Here is a 25,177-nt window from a genome sequence, read left to right as displayed (position 1 = left end):
GAAACCTATTCCTCTTCTGAAATGCCCAAGTAATTGTGATCTAGTTCCCAGTCAGAACCCAGATCAAGAGTTATTCCATTCAATGGATGGGTGACCAGGTGAGCGAACTAACGTTTAGGCTATTCTCCTCCCTAAGGAGACAGCTTGAGAATCTGATGGGTCTCGCGACGGTCAAGGCCATTGAATTTAGTCCCCGTGGCTTTCTGCTGCAGTCAATGTCGGGAAGTGAGCTATTGTCCCTCTGGGTGGCACTGATGGGCTGGCATATGGAGATGGCATGCTCAGTAAGTCAGACATTAGCATTGGTGGTCAGTGAAGAAGGTTGTCTAACATTAAAATAGGATGTTGATCAACTGGGAAAGTGTGACAAGGCATGGCGGATAGAATTTAACTCTGGCAAGTGCAAACTCTCATTCCCACTTGGCTGTCAACATCTTCAACATCTTTCACTCCGAGGTAACCGGACCAGGCAAAGCCTCCCCTGCCCAATCTTGTGGCCTAGAAATGGGTTACCCATCTGGGAATCTGGAAATGGGTTACCCGCCTGGAAAGCCACGGAGCAGGGCTGCATTCATGTTGAACACTAAACCACTTGCAAGTGATCCCACGCCCCGTGGAGATTTACATTCCATCTCCAGCCTTTAATCTGGTTGGGAATGCAGCGGTAGAGTTGCTGCATTACAGCAAAAGCAGCCCTGGAGACCCTGGATCGATCCAGACCACAGGTACTGGCTGTATGGAGTTTTTACTTTCTTCCCGTAACGTGCGTGGGTTTTCTACGAGATCTTCAGTTTCCTTCCACACTCCAAAAACGTACAGGTTTGTAAGTTAATTGGCTTGGTAAATGTAAAAATTGTCCCTAGTGGGATTAGGATGGTGTTAATGTGCCGGGTTCGCTGGTCGGCACAGACCTGGTGGGCCGAAGGGCATGTTTCCGCGCTGTATCTCTAAACTAAACTAAAAAATCTAAATCTCCTTCATGTGGTTAGAATGCATGAAAGGAATCTAGGTAATGAAGTGAGCGAGAAGGGGGTTGAATATTCCAGTAGGATAGGAACAGGCACTGGTGTGGAGTGGGTTTGTCATGTAGTTGTAGCATAGTTACTGTGGAATTTCCATCTTGATTTTCAAAATTGTCAAAGTTTCTTATTTCTGTTACAGGAATGCTTTGGGACCTGTTGTAAGAAATGCTCCCTTGCCAATGGTGCGCACTGCAGCGATGGACCCTGCTGCAATCACACTTGCCAGGTAACTGATTGCCCAGTACCATGCAATCTCAATGAAGCTCTGCATGTGCCCACAGGAGGGCGCCCTAAGGGGGAATGTCTAACTCCTGTTATTGCAAGCAAGATGTGTGGGTGTGTGTGTTTATCTGTGAATGTGGGAGAGGAAGGGAGTCGGTGCTGATCATCAACCACCACCCCTTTACATTAATCCCATTTTTCAATCTTCCCATAAACACCCCCTCACCACCCCCCCCTCCCCCCTCCAACTGCAAGATTCTTCCACTCACCTACATATTACTGGCAAGGCAATGTACAGTGACCAGTTAACCCATTGATCCAGACATTTTTGGGATGTAGTCTCCATACACACTACCCAGCATCAGGATCGAACCCAGGATCGAGTCCAGTCAAGTTTATTGTTAAGGTAAACACCCAGGTACTTATAAGAGTCCACTCTCCCGATGTCCATTCCCTGGATATTCAACGGTGTCGGGGGGGCGTGGCTGCGCCTGCGGAAATCCATCACCATCTCCCTGGTTTTCCCCGCGTTGATCCGGAGGCGATTCTGCTGGCACCAGTCCACAAAGTCACAGGTCAGTTCTGTGTACGCCCTGTCATCGTCGTCTGTGATGAGGCCGACAATGGCAGAGTCGTCAGAGAACCTCTGTAGATAGCAGTTTGCTGAGCTGTGCCTGAAGTCCACAGTGTACAGGGTGAGCAGGAAAGGAGCTAGCACTGTTCCCTGCGGAACCCCTGTGCTGCAGACCATCATGTCCAAAACATAGTCCTTTGTCCTCACATACTGTGGTCGGTTGGTGACTCAGGGTATTGGAATTGTTAAATGCTAAATATGTTTATTGCTGCAGGCAAAATCTCACGTCTGGTCAGATGATATCACCCCACAACAAGCTTAGCGCCAGGAGTGGCTCCGCAGGGCAAACCAAGAGTAAATGGACCGCGACGAGAGTCATTAAAACTTGCATTTATACAAAGCGCCCTAAAGCACTACCTTTTGAAGTATAGTCAAAAGAATGAGTCATGGGATTTGTGACAGTGTTTATGTGCCATGTAATCTCCCACACACCGCACTGTGTCAGAGACCAGGCCATGTTTATTTGACGTGTTTCATCTTGGTTCTCTTCAAAGATCAGTAAGTAACTGTTCTGTGCTCTGGCCCTCAGTTCCTGAAGCGAGGCTACGACTGTCGTGACGCTGTGAACGATTGCGATATCGCTGAGTACTGCACCGGAGATACAGGCCAGGTACTTGTCTGCCTGAGTGAAAAGCAAGAGCTCAGAGGTGTGAGGGACTAGACTGATGGAGTGGTCCATTCCGATCGCACAATAGTCTACACACACAGTGATGAACTGGGGGGGGCGTAGATTTAAGGTAAAGGGCTAAGGGGTGGGGGTTCACTGAGGGCTTGAGGAGGAATTTGTTTTCACTTGTACTTTTAGTATTTACTGCCTGGGGTGCGAAGATAGATTCTCCTCAAGACATTTAAGAAATGTTGATGGATGAGCACTTGAATCGTCCTGTGATGGTAGGCTACAGGCCAATATCTGGAAAATGGGATTAATTTAAATGGGGTGAATGGAAATAGGCACTTCGGCCGACCATATCCATTTTCTATGACTCTACGAGCACCTCTCTCTGGCCCTGGGTGACTTGTGATTTTATTTGGAGGTACACAAGATTGCAGATGCTGTAATCCTGAAGCAAAAATTGCTTTGGAGGAACTCAGCAGGCTAGGCCACCTGGCTTTGTGATTTTGTTTATCTCCTACCAATGTCATTCATCTAAATAATTTCAGTTACACCTTTCAGCATTGAGGGAGATGCAAGCATGCTCCAAATAACCACCCCTCGTGATTTAACTCTTTAGCCCCTGGTATCATTGTCTCCATGCTGCCTATAAAGAGGGAGCAGGGTTGCTGAAAACAGAGAGGGATTTCTCAAGAGTTGAACTGTTTTTATTAGCCATTTCTTCAGCAGAAACAACCTGTTGAAGTAACCCACCCAATTCACAAATGTGACCCTGTTGCCAGCAGATTCCAGCTGTCCTCCTGCTGTGTCCTACTCTGCTCGAGTATCCACCTTGGGCTGTTCATTTGCACAATGCCAAACCATGGCCCAGCACGGCTGGGAATGATGTGCCTCTGCATCCCTGTGGAATTTTATTTATCCTGATTTTAGCCAGTTGCACATTGCGTCACGTACCAGGGCGTGACCAGGTGGATGCCGAGACATTTCCAGTGTTGTGGGAGAGTATTGAATAAGGCAGATGAGAGGTGTTTCGTTTATTTTCACGTGAACTGAGGTACATTGAAAAGCTTTTGTTGTACATTGAGGTACATTGAAAAGCTCAGCGGAAAGATAATGCACGATTACAATCGAGCCGTCCACAGTTCAGATACATGAAAAAGGGAATAACATGAATAATGTTTAGTGCAAGATAACGTTCAGTAAAGTTGGATCAGAGATAGTCCAAGGGTCTCCAATGAGGTAGATAGTAGGTCGGACTGCTCTCTAGTGTGGTAGGATGGCTCAGTTGCCTGATAACAGCTGGGAAGAATCTGGACGTTTTCACATTTCTATACCTCTGATGGGAGAGAAGAGAACAGGGAGTGGCTGGGGTGCAACCATCCTTGATTATGCTGGTGGCCTTGCCGAGGCAGGATGAGGTGGAAATTGAGTCAATGGAAGAGAGGTTAGTTTGTGTGATGGTCTGGGCTGCGCCCACATTTCTCCACAATTTCTTGGGGGCTTGGATGGAGCTGTTCCCAAACCATGCTGTGATGCACCCCGATAAAATGATTTTCTACAGCGCATCTGTAGACGTTTTACAGTTTCCAGATAAAGGGATGGTCATCTACAATTGAGTTATGTTAAAATTTCATCTGGCAAAGTATTGCAAACACCTGGAATTCCCCAGCCCAGAGAGTTTAAAGTGGAGGGAGTTCAATTATTAAAAGATGTGAGAATTGAGGGACCTGACACAGAGAGGAGATCTAAGATAAATCAGCTGTAATTACATTGAATGGAGTGGCCCACTCTTGCTCCTGTTCTATTCCATCCAGCAGCATGGCAGAGTGAATAATTTTCCTTCCAACTTTCCCCCGGGGTGAATTTTAATTGTGCTAATTATGCATTTATTCCAGTGCCCGCCTAACTTCCACAAGCAGGATGGATATGCCTGTGACTTGAACCAGGTGAGTGAACCCTGCTCTTCATCCAGACCATTGTTGCCAGTTTTGCTCCTCAGTACCCCAAGTGAACCATGGATGTTTCTTATCTTGCAGGGCCGTTGCTTCAATGGGGAGTGCAAAACGAGAGACGACCAGTGCAAACTGATTTGGGGCCCAAGTAAGGAGACCACCTCTGTTGCTGCCATTCTCAGGATCCACCTTTATCTAGTCCCGGACCAAATGTCGGGCATTCTCAGTGGAGCAGGCAGTGTCTGTAGAGAGAGCAAAATCAGAACGGGGATAAGATCGAACAGCATCTCAACAGTCGTAGCCTCGCTTTATGGACTGAGGGCCAGAGCACAGAGCAGAGTTGCTCATTAGTGGCAGAGAACACAGGGAGAGGATAGAGAGCGGAGGGAAGGAATGGGGAGTGGAAGCTGAGAGTGCTGGAAGTTGCTAGATGAGTGACTGGAACCCCTCAAGATGCAGTGAAGGCATGTAGTTGAAGGTTAATGTGGGTGTTGTGGGCTTTTAATTATATTATTATGTTGATTTGGTCAGAAAGTTCACTTGCAAAGCATAGAAATTAGGTGTGACCGCGTGGGTTTCTTCAGGGCTCCAGTTTTCTCCCACATTCCAGAGACATGTGGGTTGGTAGGTTAATTGGCTGCTGTAAATTGCCTCTCGTTTGTAGGTGAGTAGTACAACCTGCGGGGAGTTGACGGGAATGTGGAGAGATGAATAAAATGAGATTAGTGTAAATGTGTGGTTGATGGTCAATGTGGACTCAGTGGGCAGAATGGGCTGTTTCCATGCTATAATATCTCTCTGACTATGACTATACACTCATCATGCTGGATACCCCAGTTGTAAGGTCATTGTCATCTCCCCAGGATCCCCAACTTCTTAAAAGGAGAGGTGTGTAATAGACATCTATCTATATGTCGGGTGAGAGGGTTTTGTTTTGCCATGATTGATCAGTTGGGCCTTAAGTTCAACAGAATATGGGGCCGACTGTTATATAGTTAACACAACTACAGTGAGTATGCATTTATATGGTGTCTTTAACTCAGAAAAATGTGCTTTGACAATGTGTTGACTTAAGGAACTATAATGTGTAGGAAAGAACTGCAGATGCTAGTTTAAATCGAAGGTAGACACAAAATGCTGGAGTAACTCAGCGGGACAGGCAGCATCTCCGGAGAGAAAGAATGGGTGACATTTCGGGTCAAGACTCTTGTTCGAACATGTCAGGAGTGGACGGGTCAGAGACAGTAAGACTGGTGGGAGAACTGGGAAGGGGGAGGGGATGGAGAGAGAGGGAAAGCAAGGGCTATTTGAAGTTAGAGAGGTCAATGTTCATACCGCTGGGGTGTAAGCTACGCAAGTGAAATATGAGTTGCTGTTCCACCAATTTAGATGGGGGGGAGGGGGAGCAAGAGCGGAGCTGCAGGATATCGTGGAGACCCAAGTGACAACCTCATCTATAATGGAAGAGGCGAACCCCCGTTTCGTAAAGAATGAGGACATCTCCAATGATCTAGAATAGAAAACCTCATCCTGGGCGCCCTCCTACACCCCCATTCGCAACAAGGACAGAGTTAATAGACAATAGACAATAGGTGCAGGAGGAGGCCATTCAGCCCTTCGAGCCAGCACCGCCATTCAATGCGATCATGGCTGATCACTCTCAATCAGTACCCCGTTCCTGCCTTCTCCCCACACCCCCTCACTCCGCTATCCTTAAGAGCTCTATCCAGCTCTCTCTTGAAAGCATCCAACGAACTGGCCTCCACTGCCTTCTGAGGCAGAGAATTCCACACCTTCACCACTCTCTGACTGAAAAAGTTCTTCCTCATCTCCGTTCTAAATGGCCTACCCCTTATTCTTAAACTGTGGCCCCTTGTTCTGGACTCCCCCAACATTGGGAACATGTTTCCTGCCTCTAATGTGTCCAATCCCCTAATTATCTTATATGTTTCAATAAGTACCCCCTCATCCTTCAAACAGTCTCCCTTGTCCTCACCTTTCACCCCATCAGCCGTCGCATGCAGCATATAATCCTCCAATAGTTTCGCTACCTCCAACAGGATCCCACTACTGGCCGCATCGTCCCATCTCCAACCCTTTCTGTTTTCTGCAGAGACCGTTCCCTCCGCAATGCCCTGGTCAACTCGTCCCTTCCCACCCAAAACACCACCTTCCCAGGTACTTTCCGCTGCAACCGCAGGAAATGCAGCATCTGTCCCTTTATCTCTCCCCTCGACTCCATCCAAGGACCCTGACAGTCTTTTCAGGTGAGGCAGAGGTTCACTTGCACCTCCTCCAACCTCATCTACTGTATCTGCTGATCCAGGTTTCAACTTCCGTGCATCGGCGAGACCAAACGCAGGCTCGGCGATCATTTTGCTGAACACCTCTGCTCAGTCCGCCTTAACCTACCTGATCTCCCAGTTGCTTAGCAATTTAACTCCCCCTCCCATTCCCAATCTGACCTTTCTGCCCTGGGCCTCCTCCATTGTCAGAGTGAGGCCCAAAGCAAATCGCCAAATGGCCGCCATTCATCGAGAACTTGGAGTGAATTGGGAACAGGGATGGGGATATAAGGAATGGAGGTAGCACCAGTAGAGCTTGCGAGTAGGCAAAGGAAGGACAGTGAGTGATCCTGGGTGCGTGTAAGGTAGTTGCTGCAGAAGAACCCTCCCAATGGAGGCTGCTGAGTGGGACACTGAGGAGTGAATCACCAAGTCTGGAGATAACAAAGGCATGGATGTGAGCTCCAATAAACTGAGGTGGAGGAGACAGGAGAAACTGACGTGGTCATGTGGACAGAACTTGGAGCTCAACCAAAGGTCTATACATCAAGGTAATCATCAGGGGTTACAGATTGGAAGCATTTAATCATTTAATTTAGTAATGTTGACAGTAACTAAAGTTAATAGAATGTAAGGAGTGGAGGTTCTGTGTTTAGTTTAGTGAGGATGCCTTGGATTTGCATTGAAATAACTTTAGGCCTGAAGGGATTACATTGCAAGGACTAGAATTGTGTTCCCTCAAGATTAAGGGATCTCCGAGGCTTGTAAATGCCATTAAGTTGCTCGAGACCCGAGGGTCTACTTTTCATTCCCATGTTCAGTCGTTCTGAGTAGCTTGGGCACATCACACCATTTGGGCAGTGATATTTAAGGTTAAGGTTGGGTTTTTACAACTTTCCTCCTTTGCAGAGGCCCTGGGGTCAGACAAGTTTTGTTATGAGAAGCTCAACACGGAAGGTACTGAGAAAGGGAACTGTGGGAAGGAGGGCGATAAGTGGCTGCAATGCAGTAAACAGTAAGTAATGACAACCTTCCCCCTTGACACTGTTGGGCCCGTGATTGCCGTGAGTTCAGTTAGAGCTAGTGAAAGAAGTGTCCGTCCACACATGCAATGGACATCAACAGCATTCAAGCACGTGGAAATAGCTTGTTATCTGAAGCTGAGAAGTGACCATTGCCAGGGGTAGTGTGCAGTTGTGGAGGCCTTGAAAATGAAATGGGTATGGGATTAGGAGTTCATCCGATCTCAGGTTAGGCATTGTTGCAGAATAACCATGCTGCAGGCTCATTGGTTCTGAGCCTTCATAGCCATAACCAAGTAGATACCTTCAAAGTAATGCTAGCAGGGATTAAAGGGCCTGGAATACGAAGGGTCATATTTAAACAAGGTCTCGAAGGGTTCATTATGGACTAGTACTCTCATAAAATGAGGTTTCAAAACAAGGGAGTTTAGGTTTATGGTAATGGGTGGGATAGGATCCGAAAATGAACTTTTTTCACTAAAAGGGTGGTTGGACACTGGAATGCACTGCCTGAGTGGGTGATGAAGGGAGGCACACCCACAACATTTAAGAAGCATCTAGACAAACACTTGAACTGCATTGGAGGCTGTAGACTTTGACCTTGCAGTCAACTTCCTGCATCTGCTTTCACAAATGTTTGAAAGATTTGGGACCTGAGAGCCATCGGGAACTAGCACAAAGAGGAGATGATGCCAGGGACATGTCATCCATGTTTAGATTGAATGGGGTGCAGGATTGAGGGATAGGTGGTGTATTCCTGCTTCTATTTCCTAATGTGTGTCGTACAGTTCTCTCAGAGGTTGGGACCACAGACAATGAGCCTGGTGATCCAAGCTGCCATCTTGACTAAGGGTCCAATGACTATACACATTGGCAAGCAGCCCTCATGTACTATTCTCAACCAATTTTTAGATCCAAACCCTTCCATTGACATAGAGAACAAAGGGAGTCTCAAAATCTGAAACTAAAACAGAAACACTCAGCAGGTTAGGCAGCACCTAAGCGGGGAGACACAGAGAGAACCTTTCAGGTTGATGACTTTTTGTCAGAGTTGGACCATCGCCTTAAAGTGCTAACTGTTTCTCATAGAAAAATGTTGTCTGACCAGTTGAGATTGAGCAGCATCTGCTCCTCTAAACATAGCTGAAGACATATCAAACATGCACTCTGGAAACCCTGTTTAACAATGGGTTTCCCTCCCTGGTAGTAGAGATAATGTGTCATTTCTCTCATTAACCGCACAATCGGGAGGGCAGCCTCAGTACGGCGATCCACCCCTCCCCCACCCCAAACCCACTTCATCTCCTGCACTCGTGGTTGGCAGATGTCAGTCTGGATTGGTGGGAAGAGTAGTTTTTACAAACACAGTGGGTGCATCAGTGAGTTTTCTTTCAATTTGAACTGGTCCACTGGCTATAAAGGAAATGATGACCAATGGGGGAAGGATCATAGATTATGATAACTAGTCAAAAATACAGATACAATGTTATATTCTGCACTCTTTCTCTTTTGCATTACGTGTTGTATTCATGTGTGGTGCAATCTTCCTGGATAGCATGCAAAACAAAGTTTAAAAAAAATTGTATCTCACTACACATGACAATAATAAACGAATGCTAAACCAGCCTTAATACAGATTGAAACTCTCTAATCCAGCACCCCTGGGATCTGACCAGTGATGCACCACAGAAAATGTCCCTGATCACCTTCCTCTGAGCAAGAGATTTGGGTTTGTTTAAGGATAATCCAGGTTACATGAGGGTTCCCTTCTTGAGGGAAGTTTCCATTGGTTGAAACGTTGTTGCCTTGTACCACAAAAGTTGTGCTGGCAGGTTCTTTAGCTACAGAGTAGTACAGACGTTGGTTAATTTCTGATTTTAGTTAGAATTAGTTTTATTACATTTCTACCAGAGACCTAAACCATGTCAGACCACAGGAGTTGCTAGACCATGGAATGCCGGAACAGAGAGTTTCAACCTGTCTTCAGTTATCCCTTTCTCTTGACATGTCACAGAGAGAACTGTCTGCTTTGAGTACAGGGGTTTCCAATATAAGACTTGGGCACAGTTAGATCACAGATAGATCTATCACAGAAAGATAGGCATGTCACTTCAAAAGACTTTGTTAAGGAAATCTGTTATGTGAACTTTGCTCTATCTGCAGTATAATCAGACTTGGGGATATTGTTATTGGAGCACATATATTTTGTAATCAAATGCTCTAGAATCTCAGTTGGATAATTTAAAATAATATCAGAATTTCTAACCCTTCCTCTCTCCTTGCCCCATTTCCCCTTCCCTCTGTTATCTTTCCCCTTTTGTTGCACCCACCCCCCCCCCCCCTTCCTTTCCTTGCTCGACCTCTGACCTTGCCTGTGCCAGTGACGTGTTCTGTGGCTACCTTCTCTGCACCAGTGTTAGCCGGGTCCCGAGGATTGGCCGCATTGTCGGTGAAGCCACTCCCACCTCCTTCTACCACCAGGGCAAGCTGGTGGACTGTAGGTAGGGACTGATGCGTTGACTGTTCCTGTGCGAGGATTAGCATTGGCCTCTGTTAAAGTGCACCAAACTTTTGTGTGGGCTGAATGGGTTTAAATAAGCATTTAAGTTCTCCAGTGCCGTCTTCTGTGCTTTGTGTTAGTGATCGAAAATTGGACACAGCATGTGAGCAGTGTAAAATTCCTAAGCACTTATGAATTACCAATGTAGTGTATGCAGGTAAGGAGGCATAGTTATGGAACTGTTACAGAAAGGAGGTGCCATTCGGTCCATCAGATCTGTACTAGTAGAGCAATGCCATGTCTCTGCTTTTTTCCTTATGCTTTTCCACGCTGTTCTCTCTCTCGTGCCCTGAACCGATTCTGTGTCCACATGAAGGTGGGTTCCACCTCCTAACTGCTTGCTATTATCCCCCTTGAGACCCATGCCCAAAGCCTGAACTAGTTTTTCTCCAAACCTAAAATACACCGAAGGGCTTCCCTCATCTCAGCCAGCTGTGATCTTGTTCACCTTGATTGTATCTTCTCTGCTGGAAGTTAGAATGTCCTCAGATTCCTTAGTCTAACCCCTCATGCCTGGAACCAATCTAGTACATCCTTTCTGCATCTATTCTCAGTGCAGAGTAGAATGTGCACTAGCAGTGAGTAATGCCTGTGCAAATGTGGAAATAAATGTCGCAAATGTATTTCCACAGTTTATAATCTGCATACACATACTATAATGCATTTTTTAATAGTGCACGTGTATGTCTCTGCATCTTATGCATGGGCATGCATCTGATAATACCATGCAAAGAGATGAAATATCTTTGTGCTTGCTGTCACCTTTCTCATCCATAAGGGCAGTCTTCATCCAAGCATATTTTCTAATTACAGGACGGGGCTTCCAATGCACACATCTTAACGCATGCTCAGATACACTAACCTATCATTATCTGCCCTGCTGCTTGTCCAGAACTAGCTGCAAAAGAGCAGAAATGTGTCTTTACACCTCCAATGTCATCACACTATTCAAAGGGCGCCTCTGAGTTATAATTACATGGCTGGCCCACGAATACTCTGCTTCTTTCCCTAGCTGTAATTCTCTCAGTCACTTCTCAGTCGCATTAGCCGTACCCCACTACTAGCCACCTTTGTCTACTAAATTTGAGACTGGTCAGAGCCCTCACTGTGGTGGCTCAGAATAAGGACTATGTGGGCATGTTGCTGTGGATGAATTCCTTCCTTAAACGTTACTCTGCCTCCTTCTCTTCCCTTCTGTGAATCAAACATTTCTTAAACTGCCCGATGCCTCCCCAACCCACCCCACCCACCCCACATTAGGCAACGTCTGATAATGCGTGTACGCTCACTGTCCTTTTATTTACTGTTTTCCAGTGGTAGTCACATCATTATGGATGATGGGACAGACCTGGGCTACGTTAAGGATGGTACTCCCTGCGGACCATCAATGATGTGCTTGGAGAGGAGATGCCAACCCATCCAGTCGTTCAACATCAGTATTTGTCCAAGTGGATCATCGCTAAAGATATGCTCTGGACACGGGGTGAGTGAAAATGCACATGCATGCAACTAAGGGAGTGTGTAAGAGCGTGAATGTCTACTGTGTTCGCAAGCAGATCTCCTGGTTCGATAACCTATGGACCCTTTAAGGTAATGACCAAATGTTTTCTCCTATTTGCTTTGATAATTGTGTTGAAAGTTCTTTGGAAGCTACATCTTCAGGACCACCACCAATGGCATAGATACATAGAAAATAGGTGCAGGAGTAGGCTATTCGGCCCTTTGAGCCACAACCGCCATTCAATGTGATCATGGCTGATCATCCACAATCAGTCACCCGTTCCTGCCTTCTCCCCATATCCCTTGATTCCGCTAGCCCTAAGATCTCTATCCAACTCTCTTTTGAATGCATCCAGTGAATCGGCCTCCACTGCCTTCTGTGGCAGCGAATTCCACAAATTCACAACTCTCTGTGTAAAAAAGATTTCCTCATCTCAGTTCTAAATGGCCAACCCCTTATTCTTAAACTGTGGCCCCTGGTTCTGGACTACCCCAACATCAGAAACATGTTTCGTGCATCTAGTGTGTCCAATCCCTTAATAATTTTATATGTTTCTATAAGATCCCCTCTCATCCTTCTAAATTCCAGTGAATATAAGCCCAGTTGCTCCATTCTTTCATTATATGACAGTCCCGCCATCCTGGGAATTAACCTAGTGAATCTACGCTGCACTCCCTCAATAGCAAGAATGTCCTTCCTCAAATTAGGAGACCAAAACTGCACACATTACTCCAGGTGTGGTCTCACCAGGGCCCTGTACAACTGCAGAAGGACCTCTTTGCTCCTATACTCAGCTCCTCTCACTATGAAGGCCAATATGCCATTAGCTTTCTTCACTGTCTGCTGTACCTGCATGCTTACTTTCAGTGACTGATGTAGAAAGACACCCATGTCTTGCTGAAAGTCCAGGTACACTACATCCACTGGCTCTCCCTTGTCCATTTTACTTGTTACATCCTCAAAAAATTCCAGAAGATTTGTCAAGCATGATTTCCCCTCCGTAAATCCATGCTAACTTGGACCGATCCTGTTACGGCTATCCAAATGTGCCGCTATTACATCTTTAATAATGGACTCCAGCATCTTCCCCACCACTGATGTCAGGCTAACTGTTCTATAATTCCCTGCTTTCTCTCCCTCCTTTCTTGAAAATTAGGATAACATTAGCTACCCTCCAATCCACAGGAACTGATCCAGAATCTAAAGAACATTGGAAAATGATCACCAATGTGTCCACGATTTCTAGAGCCACCTCCTTAAACAACCTGGGATGCAGACCATCAGGCCCTGTGGATTTATCAGCCTTCAGTCCCATCAGTCTACCCAACACCATTTCCTGCCTAATATGAATTTCCTTCAGTTCCTCCATCACCCTAGGTCCTCTGGCCACTAGTACATCTGGGAGATTGTTTGTGTCTTCTTTAGTGAAGACAGAACCAAAGTACCTGTTCAACTTGTCTGCCATTTCCTTTTTCCCCATAATAAATGCACCTGTTTCTGTCTTCAAGGGACCCACCTTTGCCTTAACTAATTTTTTTCCTCTTCACATACCTAAAAAAGCTTTTACTATACTCCTTTATATTCCTGGCTAGCTTACCTTCGTACTTCATCTTTTCTCCCCGTATTGCCTTTTTAATTACCTTCTGATGATCTTTAAAAGTTTCCCAATCCTCTGGCATCCCTCTCACCTTTGATATGTTATACTTCTCTATTATTTTTATACTGTCCTTGACTTCCCTTGCCAGCCATGGTTGCCTCTTACTCCCCTTAGAATCTTTCTTCCTCTTTGGAATGAAATGATCCTGCATCTTCTGGATTATTCCCAGAAATAGCTGCCTTTGCTGTTCTACCGTCATCCCTGTTAGGGTCCCTTTCCAGTCAACTTTGGCCAGCTCCTCCCTCATGCCTCCATAGTCCCCTTTGTTCAACTGCAATACTTACACTTCCGATTTTACCTTCTCCCTCTTAAAATGCAGATTAAAACTACTCATATTATGGTCACTACCTCCTAATTGTTCCTTTACCTTGAGTTCCCTTTATCAAATCTGGTTCATTACATAACACTAAATCTAGAATTGCCTTCTTCCTGGTCGGCTCCAGTGCAAGCTGCTCTAAGAATCCTTCTCGGAGGCATTCTACAAACTCCCTTTCTTGGGGTCCAGTACCAACCTGATTTTCCCAGTCTACCTGCATGTTGAAATCTCCCATAACCACCGTAGCATTACCTTTGTGACATGCTCATTATAACTCCTGATGCAACTTGCACTCTATCTACAGTCAGTAGCATCTAAGTCAAAAGGTACTGAGTTCAAGTCCTTTACAATTCAAGTCCTTTAGAATTACAATAAGGGTCCTACATTGATTTGGATATATCTCCACTTCACACCCATGTTACCAACTGTAGTTTGAAGTATGCAGGCAGGTTTCTTCCTAGGCAAATGGCACCCACCTTCCCCCTTTCCATTTTTCAATAAAGTTGAAGAAGGAGGTCTCTTTTCGACTCTGGGCTGATTTGATCCTGTGTGTTGCAGTTCTGCAGTAACGAGGGAACCTGCATCTGTGAGGGGACCTGGGCAGGAACGGACTGCAGCATGTACGACCCCAAGCTCGAGGACTCCAAGAAACCACCCGAGGGCCCCAAGGGTTTGTTTGGTTTCACTCGCAGCCTTTTTTTGTGATCTTTGATGCTCTATTGTCTCTCCGTCTTCCTTTACTTGTCACAGAGTACTTAATACTTACCACAACAAATTGAAAAGAACTCAGCAAGTTCAACAAATTGGAACTCACGAGGGCTAGAAAAGCAGGGCTGCCGTCGAAAGACGTCCATTGTGAATTCATTTGATTTTATTTCCCCCTTGCATCGTTTTGTGTTTTCACCTTGCCCTCCCTTTAGTGTCTCATTACCATGATCGTTGAAAAGTTGGTTGGTTATTGTTACCAAAAATACTGCCATTTTCACGTTATAACCGAGTGTGGGGAGTCCTACCTTAAGTCTGACCCCTGGGTTGATTGTTGTCCCTCTCCCCCCTCCCACTGCACCTTGAGCCCGCCTGTGGCTTCATACTGTCCAACGTACCCATAAGCCTTTCACTGGTGGGAGTTGTCTCCATCTGGAGGAGCGTCTCAGTGGAGTAACATCTACCCTGAGTCCAGAGTTCAAACCTGGCAATGGCTTGTTGCATTTATTTCCATTACACTGCTTACCGCAGGGAGGTACCTCAGAGTTCGGGAATGGGATAGGAGCAGCAAGGATGGCAGCCATTAAGAATTAAGGGGAATTGTGAAGAGGATGGAGCAGAAGGTGAAGACATGGTTACATAAATTGTTTGCCTAACCAGAGATATGTATGGCAAGATTGAAATAATGACCCCAGCATTCATTATGGTGAACGCAGTAGGAGAACAATAGTTTGTAGGAAGATAAGCACAAAATGCTGAAGTAACTCAGCGGAACAGGCAGCATCTCTGGAGAGAAGGAATGGGTGAAGTTGTGGACCGAGGCCCTTGGTCTGAAGAAGGGTCTTGACCCGAAACATCACCCATTCCTTCTATCCAGAGATGCTGCCTGTCCCGCTGAGTTACTACAGTATTTCAGGTCTATCCTCAGTGTAAATCGGCATCTGTAGTTCCTTCATATCATATCATATCATATATATACAGCCGGAAACAGGCCTTTTCGGCCCTCCAAGTCCGTGCCGCCCAGTGATCCCCGTACATTAACACTATCCTACACCCACTAGGGACAATTTTTACATTTACCCAGCCAATTAACCTACATACCTGTACGTCTTTGGAGTGTGGGAGGAAACCGAAGATCTCGGAGAAAACCCACGCAGGTCACGGGGAGAACGTACAAACTCCTTACAGTGCAGCACCCGTAGTCAGGATCGAACCTGAGTCTCCGGCGCTGCATTCGCTGTAAAGCAGCAACTCTACCGCTGCGCCACCGTGCCGCCATCCTACACAATAGTTTATAGGAGTTGTAGCTAGTGGGATTCAGAAGAAAAACAATGGCAGAAACAATTTTCGAGCAAGTTATCTGCTCATTGACGGAGAAAGACACACAATAGGACTGGAGAGGTGCAGACTTTGCACATGGTTAGGGCAATGTTTTGTGCACAGGAGAGGGATATTGAACTGGAAATAAACATGAGGATTAAATATTTTATTCAAAAAGGCACACTGGAGATAATGATGCTTTGAGATAACGAAAGATTCAGGAAGGAATCAATTTTGAAGAAAGAGTGGATGTGAGATAAGCAGTGATGGGATCAAGGAATGTAAGCATTGAATTTTGCACAGCGATTTTAGAAACTCCAGTATGTACCAAGATACAGGTGGATTGGATAGAGAAGAGTGGGTGGAATAAGGCCTGGGACAGGATGGAATATTACTTCAAAACATCAGATAATGTGAATAGTCAGCAATTTTTTGCTTTTATTTTTCTTGTCCACGATTCTGCCCAGCATTGTGGTCTGAAATGGGTCCTCTCCAGGAATTACATTCCCCAATAAGTTGATTAAAATTTCTTCTTGTAAGAGAAAGGCCAGACAAGAGTGACAAGAACTATTGTATAAATTCACCAATGAATAAAGGGCATTCTTGCCTATGTACCAACAGACTGAGTCCTGCATCAGATAGCTCTGGCAGATTCCATCCATTATCCGATGGAGCGTGTGGAGCTACACCCCTAACTTTGCACTGCATCTGTTGTCAGAGACTTTGAGGCTGGTGGGAGTGGAATATCACATTGTTGCAGGAAAGGGGGGATGGGGGTGGTGCGATTATTGTCCCACAGTTGTATTGTCACACAGTTGAAAGGGGATCATATTTCCAATGAGTGTATTTGATATTGCCATGGGAATAATTTATCTCGTCAATCAGCTGGATGAACAAAAAGATATTTGTTAAAACCCAGTGCAAAACAAAGACTGTTAGGCACTTTTGTAGAAGTGCTCGGAAGGTTTGTTGGGTGATTTCATCTAATTTAGTTCACAGGTTAATATAATTTACAGCATTGGATTCCAGATGTGTAGATTTATTAAACAAACAATTAACAAAAATATACTTAAAACCATTACCTACGGCCTGATGCTGCATGTTTTAGAGAATTCCAGTCCAGTACAGTTGGACATGGATTGATCAGAACTTAATCTAATCTAATGTTTGGAACAAGAGACTGCAGATGCTGGAATCTTGAACTCACAAAGAAAACTCTGAAGAAGGGCCCGACCCGAAAAGTCACCTATCCATTTCCTTCATAGGTGCTGTCTGAGTTACTCCTGCACTTCGTGTTTTGTTTAATGTAATGTTTTTTTTGCCCCATCCATATTTTATTTTCTATGCTTTTTCTCATTATTAATTCTAGTTGGTATATGTTGGATTTTGCACCATTCAGTTGATTAAATCAGGTTCATTCCCTGCCAAGCACTCCATTCACTCCCTTTACTCGAGGACACACCCAAACATTCATGACCATGATCTTCCTCAGGTACTTACTGTCCTTTAGTTGGCCAATGATATTAAGCAATAAAGGGGAATGGCAAGTGAATGGAGTTAGGTGAGTAAGAAGTCTACGCAAAAGCATAAAAACAGGCTCTTTAGCTCAGTTTATTTATGCCGAAAATCATGCCTATCTGTGCTCGGCCCACCTGCCTGCATTATTTCCATTGCCCTCTGATGTTCTGGAGTCAGCATCATTGGGGGCACTTAAAGAAGTGTGTGATAATTGCATTTAAAATCGCAGAACTGGCACAGAGGAGATTAGGCCTGAGGTTAGCCTTGATCACGTTCATTGGTGGGGCAGGCTTGAGGATGAGTGATTTAAACTTGATGTTGTGTTCTTACTCTACGATCTGTTGCCTTTTGTTCTCCGGTTCCCCCCTCCCAATCTCCCGCTACCACTCGCACCTACTCCACGCCCCCTTACCATGCCTGATAGCCGTTCCCACCCACTGGCCAACTAGTCAGCACCTCCCTCCATTTCTCCAGGAAAATAGTCAAGATGTGATATCCAGATGCCGCCGTTAAATTTGTTGGAATTGCAGAAAGTAAGTCCCTGATTCCAAGTGACTCCACACCATTGTGACCTTTGACTGGACAACAAACAATTTGTGTCTACACAGTGCAATCCCACAGAGATTCTGCCTGGCCCCTCAGCGCTACAGCAGTGGGGAGCTTGTGCTTGGGATGTTTTCTATAATTCAGTGTAGAAGACAAAAAACACTTTCCCAATAAATCCAATCATGCAATGCTATCATTGTTTTGAGATATTGCAATGGCCGCTGACTATTCCAGGAATATACAGTGTATTAAAGTGTATTAAGGTGTCTTACCATTGTGTTTCACTTTAAAGAAAAGAATCTTGGAGTTTTGAGGAAAGGAAGGGAAAGTAGGATTAATTAGGTTGACCTTTCATGAGTTGGCAGATGGACACTGGGCAGGAGTGCGGAGAATGAATTAATCTCTAAGTCAATGACCAAGGGGTGGTATGGGGGGGGGGGGTCGCACACAGCTGCACAGAGAAACACAACGAATGCAGCTAACATGGAACGTCCCCTGCAATGCATCACAGGTCCTGTTGTATAGTGAGGTTAGTATATCAACAGTCAATATTGCCAGTTAGGGCACAGGGAATCCTAAACTTAAATCCTAATCCCTACCTCATTTGAACATAGATTTGAAGAGAATAACAGCACAGAAACAGACCCTTTGTCCCACTGACCCTTTGTCCCGACCATTGGTTGCTTATTTGCACAAATCCTTCATTCATCCCATTTTTATTCCCTGCATGTTCCCAGCGACTACCCCCAGATTTTACTGCAGCATCCTGAAAGCAAAGGGATGCTTAGCCTTTTGGATTGAGACCTTACATCAACACAGACTCCAGCAATCATCAGTCACTTGTGTCTCTGTTGTGGGTAATCTGTAGTAGGGAGAACTCCAACATGTGGCGAGGGATGTGTTTGTACCTTTTAATGAAGCTTCACATTATGGGTGGTTGCCAGACTTGAATTGGTCTATCAACCACTGAGGGAGCCTTCCCACCTGTTGGCCTTCCTCAACCCAAGCTCGTCACATGGCTACAACTCTCCACACTGACTGAAACACGAAGCAGATGGGCATCCTGCCTTTTCTCAACCAGAGCACCTGACACATTTATTACAGTGATGGAAGGAGACACAGTATCATTCTTTTTGTTTGGTTGTGAATAATCAAATAATAACAACATTACAGGCATGCAATAGGAAATAAATGTTTTCGTGATGGATTAAGTTGAAAATAACAAATAGCAAGAACACAAATTACTCGATAGTAATTTAATCAGTAGTGGTTACTGAACTAATGAAGAATTTAAGGTCAACTGATTCTTGAGATTAAAATATAGTGGCAAATGTTGGCTGCAATTGTAATCAAAAGAACACTGGATCAGGTCTCTATTTTCAGCTGCACATTTAGATGCCTTGTTTTCAGCTGACTGCTCTTTAAGGTAATGGGCAGGAAAGGGGTTGATTATTTCCTGGGGTAATAGCTGATTTGGACCATCAAGCATGTGCTGTTCCATTAATCCCATTGCCAACCTGTTTCCAGCAATCCAGCAAAAAGACCCTTTTCTGAGTTTTTAATATCCTTTGGAAGCTATTATTAAATATCTTTCTCTAGCCATGAAAGCCATAAATTCCCGAACATCAGTGTCTGCTGTGTAAAAGAATTTCCCTTCAATTTGTTTAATTTAAACATCTGCCCTCTGGTTTCCTGTGCTTCTCCTTTAAACACCGTCCTTCTTCTTTGCAGTCTGATAAAAGTTATCTTTACATATCATTTTTAATTTTGTGTAGATGCAGATGCTTGTTTAAACCGAAGATAGACACAAAAAGCTGGAGTAACTCAGCGGGACAGGCAGCATCTCTGGAGAGAAGGAATGGGTGACGTTTTGGGTCGAGACCATTCTTGAGATGCTGCCTGACCTGATTTACTCCAGCTTTTTGTGTCTATCTTTTTTTATTACACCCGTCTTAAATTTCCAGGTCTATTAATTTAGGGCTTTTACATTTGGTTTTTCATTCAATTAGTGGCATTTCATTTTGAATAATGACCCCCCCCCCTCACCCCATGCATCTTTATGAAAGGCTAAACTGTGACCGAGTTGTCAATCAAAATCAGATTTATGCAACAAATGCACGTTGGCTAAGGTACCTTTGCACAGCTCAATGTATTTGTTGTGCAATGTGAAGGAATTTAAAGGCCATTGGCTAAATTTGATCAAGTCTCCCTGTGCATGTTTGACAGAATCGCCACAGTCTCTTCGGGATTCTTCACACGTATGGCACACAGTTCGTTAAGCTGGCTGGCACATGTCGTGACAGTCGTTCATGTTTTAATGTCTCTTGCACATTGTGGCCTGTTAATAGTTCAGTCCACTCATGCAGAAGCCGGTCGCAACTGGAGAGTTGAGGCTCACTTCTGTGCGACTTTAGTGGACCAGCCAGAGAATCAGAGGTCTCTTGTCCCCTTGGCGAACTTGCCGTGGTGTGTGTTCCCATTCTAATCCCAAACCAGCTCCAGTTGACCATTAAATGGCACCAATTGGCTGACCATAGTGCTGCCACCTTGAGATGTGGAATTACAGTATGTTGCACCAGAGTAGTGAAAAGGGTGTATGGTTATAATTCTCTAGGGTTGCTCTTGAGGCATTCAGGTGCAGAGAAGGAAGCTAGTCTTGTGGTCGACTCCACTTGTCTTAAGACAAAATTGAAAGCTACTTTACGTCGCGAGGTGATGTTGACTTGAGGTGTTGCTCATGATGACCACAAACAGATGAAAGCTGTGGGGAGCCCATTCCCCTGTGCCAACACTTACTGATGAACACAACTCTCACACACTTCTTAAAACTGAAACAGCGATTCACTTCAAATTTGGACTGGTTAATTTTTTTTAAATAATAAAATGCTGGTTGTTTTGGCAAATTCATCAAGCCCGTCAAAAGATGTAACTTTGCTTTAAATAGGGAGGGGGTAAAAGCGACAAACGTCACCTAAAGAAGCAGAAAGCAAGATTAAAATCATTTTCATTTCATTTTTCACACTTTCCCTGCAGTTTCCATCCATTTATATTTCTGTTAGCACATTTGATATTGATCAGCCGAGACAAAGAACTGCACCTGTTATGTTACCCCAGGGTCCGGGGACTTCCTGCGGTGTCTGCCTTTACTGCCCATTGTCTCTAACCCTCGCTTGTTGCAATTGTGCTTTTAAAGGTTTCTGTAGCTGTTGGAACCAAATGCCTGTCTGTGATTTTGTTGATTTGAGGCATAAATTAAAATGCATACAAAGCAACATGGGGTGGCAGTGAGAGAGGAGGGGGAGCTATTGGATTGTCTCTACAAAACCTTTTCCTCGATTCACCTCTTCCAATTGTGGGAAGAAAGGAAACCAGTTTTCAGTCACTCAGTGTTAACAGAAGTGAACATTATTTGTCATCTGCATATATATAAAACACAATTGATTGAAAAAAAAATATCTTTGACTTGTAGCATTTATCTGTTGATGGTGTTACTTTAAAGTATCCCTTTTTCCCTCTACACAGTGAGCTTGGCCACTAACAGGCTGATAGGTGCAGTGGCAGGAATCATTCTGGCTCTGGGGGTGATTTTTGGAGGAACTGGGTGGGGAATAGAGTAAGCATCCTTCTTGGTCGGTATTGGTGCCAGTGTGTGTGGTGTGTGTGAGGTACATGTGTAATTCTGAGGCCTCTGTGTGTGTTGTCTTATTGGCTTTGTTGGTGTGATTGACTGTATTTCAATGTCATGTGATTGACCTGTGCCTGTGTCATGTGATTTTGCTTGTGTGGTGTTGAAACCCTTCTCCTTTCTGGGACATGTGGGGCATGAGAAGAGGGAGAGGCCGAGGAAAAGAAGAAACAATTGGGTAAAGATGCAAATGAAAGAGCAGAAGTACAGTATGAGTCTTTGATTCTGCTTCCAGGTATGTCAGGACTAACAAGTTGCCTAGCAACCAGCTCGAACTCAGCCCTGAAGCCTTCACGATGGCCAGCAGAAGGAAATGCAGCGGGGACTTCCAAACCCACCATAAGCTCTGTTCAACGAAACCAGCATAGTGCTGATGAAATATGGATGCTGGGTCAAACCCGATCCATGGTCTCTTGTCACCACCATATCACTCAGCTGAAATCTGCAAGATAAATCCTAAATGGATTAAGAGCAGGGAGATGAGTTTATCTAGTCTTAAACCCACCTTCCCTTGCCATCCCGACTGATGTAATCGCTGAAGTTACATTCAGCAAGGATTGGAAAGATTAGGGGCATCTCACCAAGTAATGTACAGTATTCAATGACAGTATATTTAAAAAAAAGCATCAGGAACAAAATATTATGAAATGATAGGGATTAATGGCAGGGCATGCAGCAGCCACTTAATAGTTATTGCTGGTACATTTATCTTAAAATATTCTATACCAAATTGACTATGAATGGCACAATGCACAAGATTTATTCTCCTCACTCCCCCCCCCCCCCCCCAACTTTCTGTCATTTCCATTAAAGTGATCAAGGCGTCCATTCAGTCAATGGGTGAACACAATCTCAAACACTCCTTGTCAAAGCTCCTCAACATGCAAGCTGCAGTGCAGAATTGGTGTAGCAACTGTGATTGTGATTTTTAATCTGTTAGATATGGTGATATTTCCAGCTGGTTTAATAGCTGAGGCGAGCGTGTTGTATTGGACTGGTGTACCCGTGGAAATGCGTTCCCATCTTTTACGAAATTTATTCCAACCATTGGTGGTGAATCAGTATTGGAGGTAATTGCCTGCTTTGGGCTATCGTGAAATTGACAGTGTATGGTTTTACGAATGCTCTGGTCTTTAACTCTTAAAAAACCTCTGACATTTTATATTAGTTAATTTATTTTATTTAAATACAGACAATATTATTACTAAAAAAAGAAATCTCCTTTGGAAAATATTTGGTAGGAAAGATATTTTCAGAGTAAAGTGTGGTCCTATTCTTTTAGCGTGTCCAAAGTAACTCAGAGCTCATACTCTTTCTTCAAGTCTTTTACCATAATCTACTTCTGAATTTTCAGCCTTCTTGATCCTATTTTACCCAATTTCGTCCGCCTTATATCCCTCTGACCTGCTCCCCCCCCCCCCCCCCTCTCTCTTCTGATACTATGGAAAACAACGGATTTGGTTGGGCATATCTGTGGTTGTAGAGTTATCTTTAGGCACCATAGTTAAACATAGTCTTCATCTGAGATCTTTATGGATTTAAGAGTCATTTAAACCTTCAATCTCTTTTTCCTTAAGGCCATAGACTGGAAGCAAGCCACTACATTTACTTAACGATATGTATTTTGCATGGTGTAGTGTTTAACAGTGAAATTATAAAAGTTTGATGTTCGATCATTTCTAATCAGCGTAAATACAAATTGTTTTCCCCCAAGTTTGACCTCAGCAGTTGGTTCTTATGCTATTTCTTCCCATGATCCTTTGTCACAGGTCCTAGCGCCACCAATCTTATAATAGGGTCCATCGCAGGTGCCATCCTGGTGGCTGCTATTGTCCTTGGGGGTACAGGATGGGGTTTTAAGTAAGCATTGTCGCATGTCTTATCTTCAATAGCTATGGCACTACCTTCTGCTTACAACACCAAGTTTTGAGGTTCTGCTACATGATCTAACAAAAACAATAATTCTGACCGAAAGATTGATGTGGAGTGATGAAATTTCTGTTTCTCTCTGGAACATTAAAATCTATTTCGGGTGTAGAGAGAAATGTTCTTTCTCTATCAGTCGGTCTGTAGCAGAACCACAGACGATTTGGACTGGCCCCAGCTCAGCTTGGTGCATGTTTAATTATCATTTCTCTCATTCTACGATATCCATAAACCAGCACACGTGCAAAGTGCTATTGATGCTTTGATCAGCGGTTGGTTGTGGGAAGCAATGAACGTTGGTAGCCTCGAGAGTTTACTCTAACTGACATGAGTTCGCCCGAGAGGGGCACAGGAGACCTTTTTTCAGAGGAGCACATATCTGCAGTTGGAGGAAGTGGGTTGCTGTCCAGTTTGAATTGAGTTGTATTATTGGTTTCAGACTGCAATTGGAAATAATGATGAACTCCTAGTCATTCATACTCTGGGTTTTATATCTTCAATAAACTCGTGGACACTATTTATAACATTCCAAATTACTTTTCCAGTAAGATAGTTATGTTTAGGAGAATTACTTGAACACCTCATCACAGTTGTGAAAACATTCTAGTTACTCTCCATTTAAAGATTATTTTAATACTGGCAATGTGTTTAAAACTGGGGTGATATCTCCCAGCTTTGAATTCAGTCCCAGAAGAAATGGACATGGTGAACAACCCATAACAGTAGCAGCCAGATAGGTAGACTTGAGTGGGAGGGAATGCGGGATAAGATAGCAAATGTTATATGTTTCATATTAAAGAAACCCAACATTAAATTCAAACACTTAATTAAAGAATAGATTCCATATATTAGGAGAATAAAAGGGCAGAAATATGTGAATGATTTCTTTTTAAAATTTAATCCTTTTTGCTCTCAGGTATCTGGGAGGTAAATAGCAACAGAGATGGAAAATTCCTTTAAATTGGTTCCATTGATGTTAACACATGACAGTGCCATGCAGACTGTGAAGCTCACAATAGCCAATTACTGCTTCAGGAGAGGGAAGATTTAACTCTTAATTTTATATCTTTAATTTTCTCCTGGAACTTCCTGAAAAATGTCTGGCTTTGTCTCCTTGATCTACAGGGCAACTCTCAAATGTGGACAATACTATCTTAAAGCCTTCCAGGTCTAGACAGACAGGCAGATATTGGCAACTTCTGACGTGTTCATGAAAATGCTTTAAGGCAATAGTGTCTTCAACAGAGTAATTAATGCTATCTTCGGAGGGTCTGCCAAAAGACCCCAATCCCAACTTCCCAATTGAACAAATCTGTGCTTTTATTCCATTCATTTGGCTTGAAAATCCTCAAAGATTTGGAATCCAAATCTGGGTCTGCCAGTATATGTACACATTTGAATATATTTAAATTGGTACTTGATTTACTTTGCTGTATCACGTAAATGCAAATCTGTAAGTATTGATATGAAGAGATTTGAAGCTTGAAGATCCACTTACATATATTGTGTCAGTAGAAGATGTTGTGTTTGTGTTTCTATAATGGGGTCGTCTGCACTGCAGTGTTTATTGCACTGCTGACTTCAGTTCAATTTGGTTTATTGTCAGGTGTACCGAGGTACAGTGAAAAGTTTTTGTTGCATGCTATCCAGTCAGCAGAAAGACAATACATGATTACAATCGAGACATTTACAG

General features: G+C 44.1%; 1 protein-coding gene across 3 annotated transcripts in view; it reads left to right on the top strand.

Moving 5' to 3' along the window:
* adam23a (ADAM metallopeptidase domain 23a) overlaps window positions 1-25,177 on the top strand; it is a 119,723-nt gene that overhangs the window by 80,683 nt on the left and 13,863 nt on the right. Inside the window, exons 17-25 of one of the 3 annotated variants that reach the window (XM_078403648.1) lie at window positions 1,162-1,248; window positions 2,408-2,488; window positions 4,387-4,437; window positions 4,528-4,591; window positions 7,638-7,743; window positions 10,132-10,251; window positions 11,625-11,793; window positions 14,343-14,454; window positions 23,328-23,418. In XM_078403648.1, the coding sequence (XP_078259774.1) occupies window positions 1,162-1,248; window positions 2,408-2,488; window positions 4,387-4,437; window positions 4,528-4,591; window positions 7,638-7,743; window positions 10,132-10,251; window positions 11,625-11,793; window positions 14,343-14,454; window positions 23,328-23,418 (881 nt within the window). Of the gene's footprint in view, window positions 1-1,161; window positions 1,249-2,407; window positions 2,489-4,386; window positions 4,438-4,527; window positions 4,592-7,637; window positions 7,744-10,131; window positions 10,252-11,624; window positions 11,794-14,342; window positions 14,455-21,395; window positions 21,487-23,327; window positions 23,419-25,177 lie in introns of all 3 variants that reach the window. The other 2 variants (XM_078403649.1, XM_078403651.1) reach the window with 2 other exon arrangements.

Source organism: Rhinoraja longicauda, chromosome 8, assembly GCF_053455715.1.
Source record: "Rhinoraja longicauda isolate Sanriku21f chromosome 8, sRhiLon1.1, whole genome shotgun sequence".
Lineage (NCBI taxonomy): Eukaryota > Metazoa > Chordata > Chondrichthyes > Rajiformes > Arhynchobatidae > Rhinoraja > Rhinoraja longicauda.
Note: the sequence above shows the minus strand (reverse complement) of the source record. Positions and strands in the feature narration are given on the sequence as shown.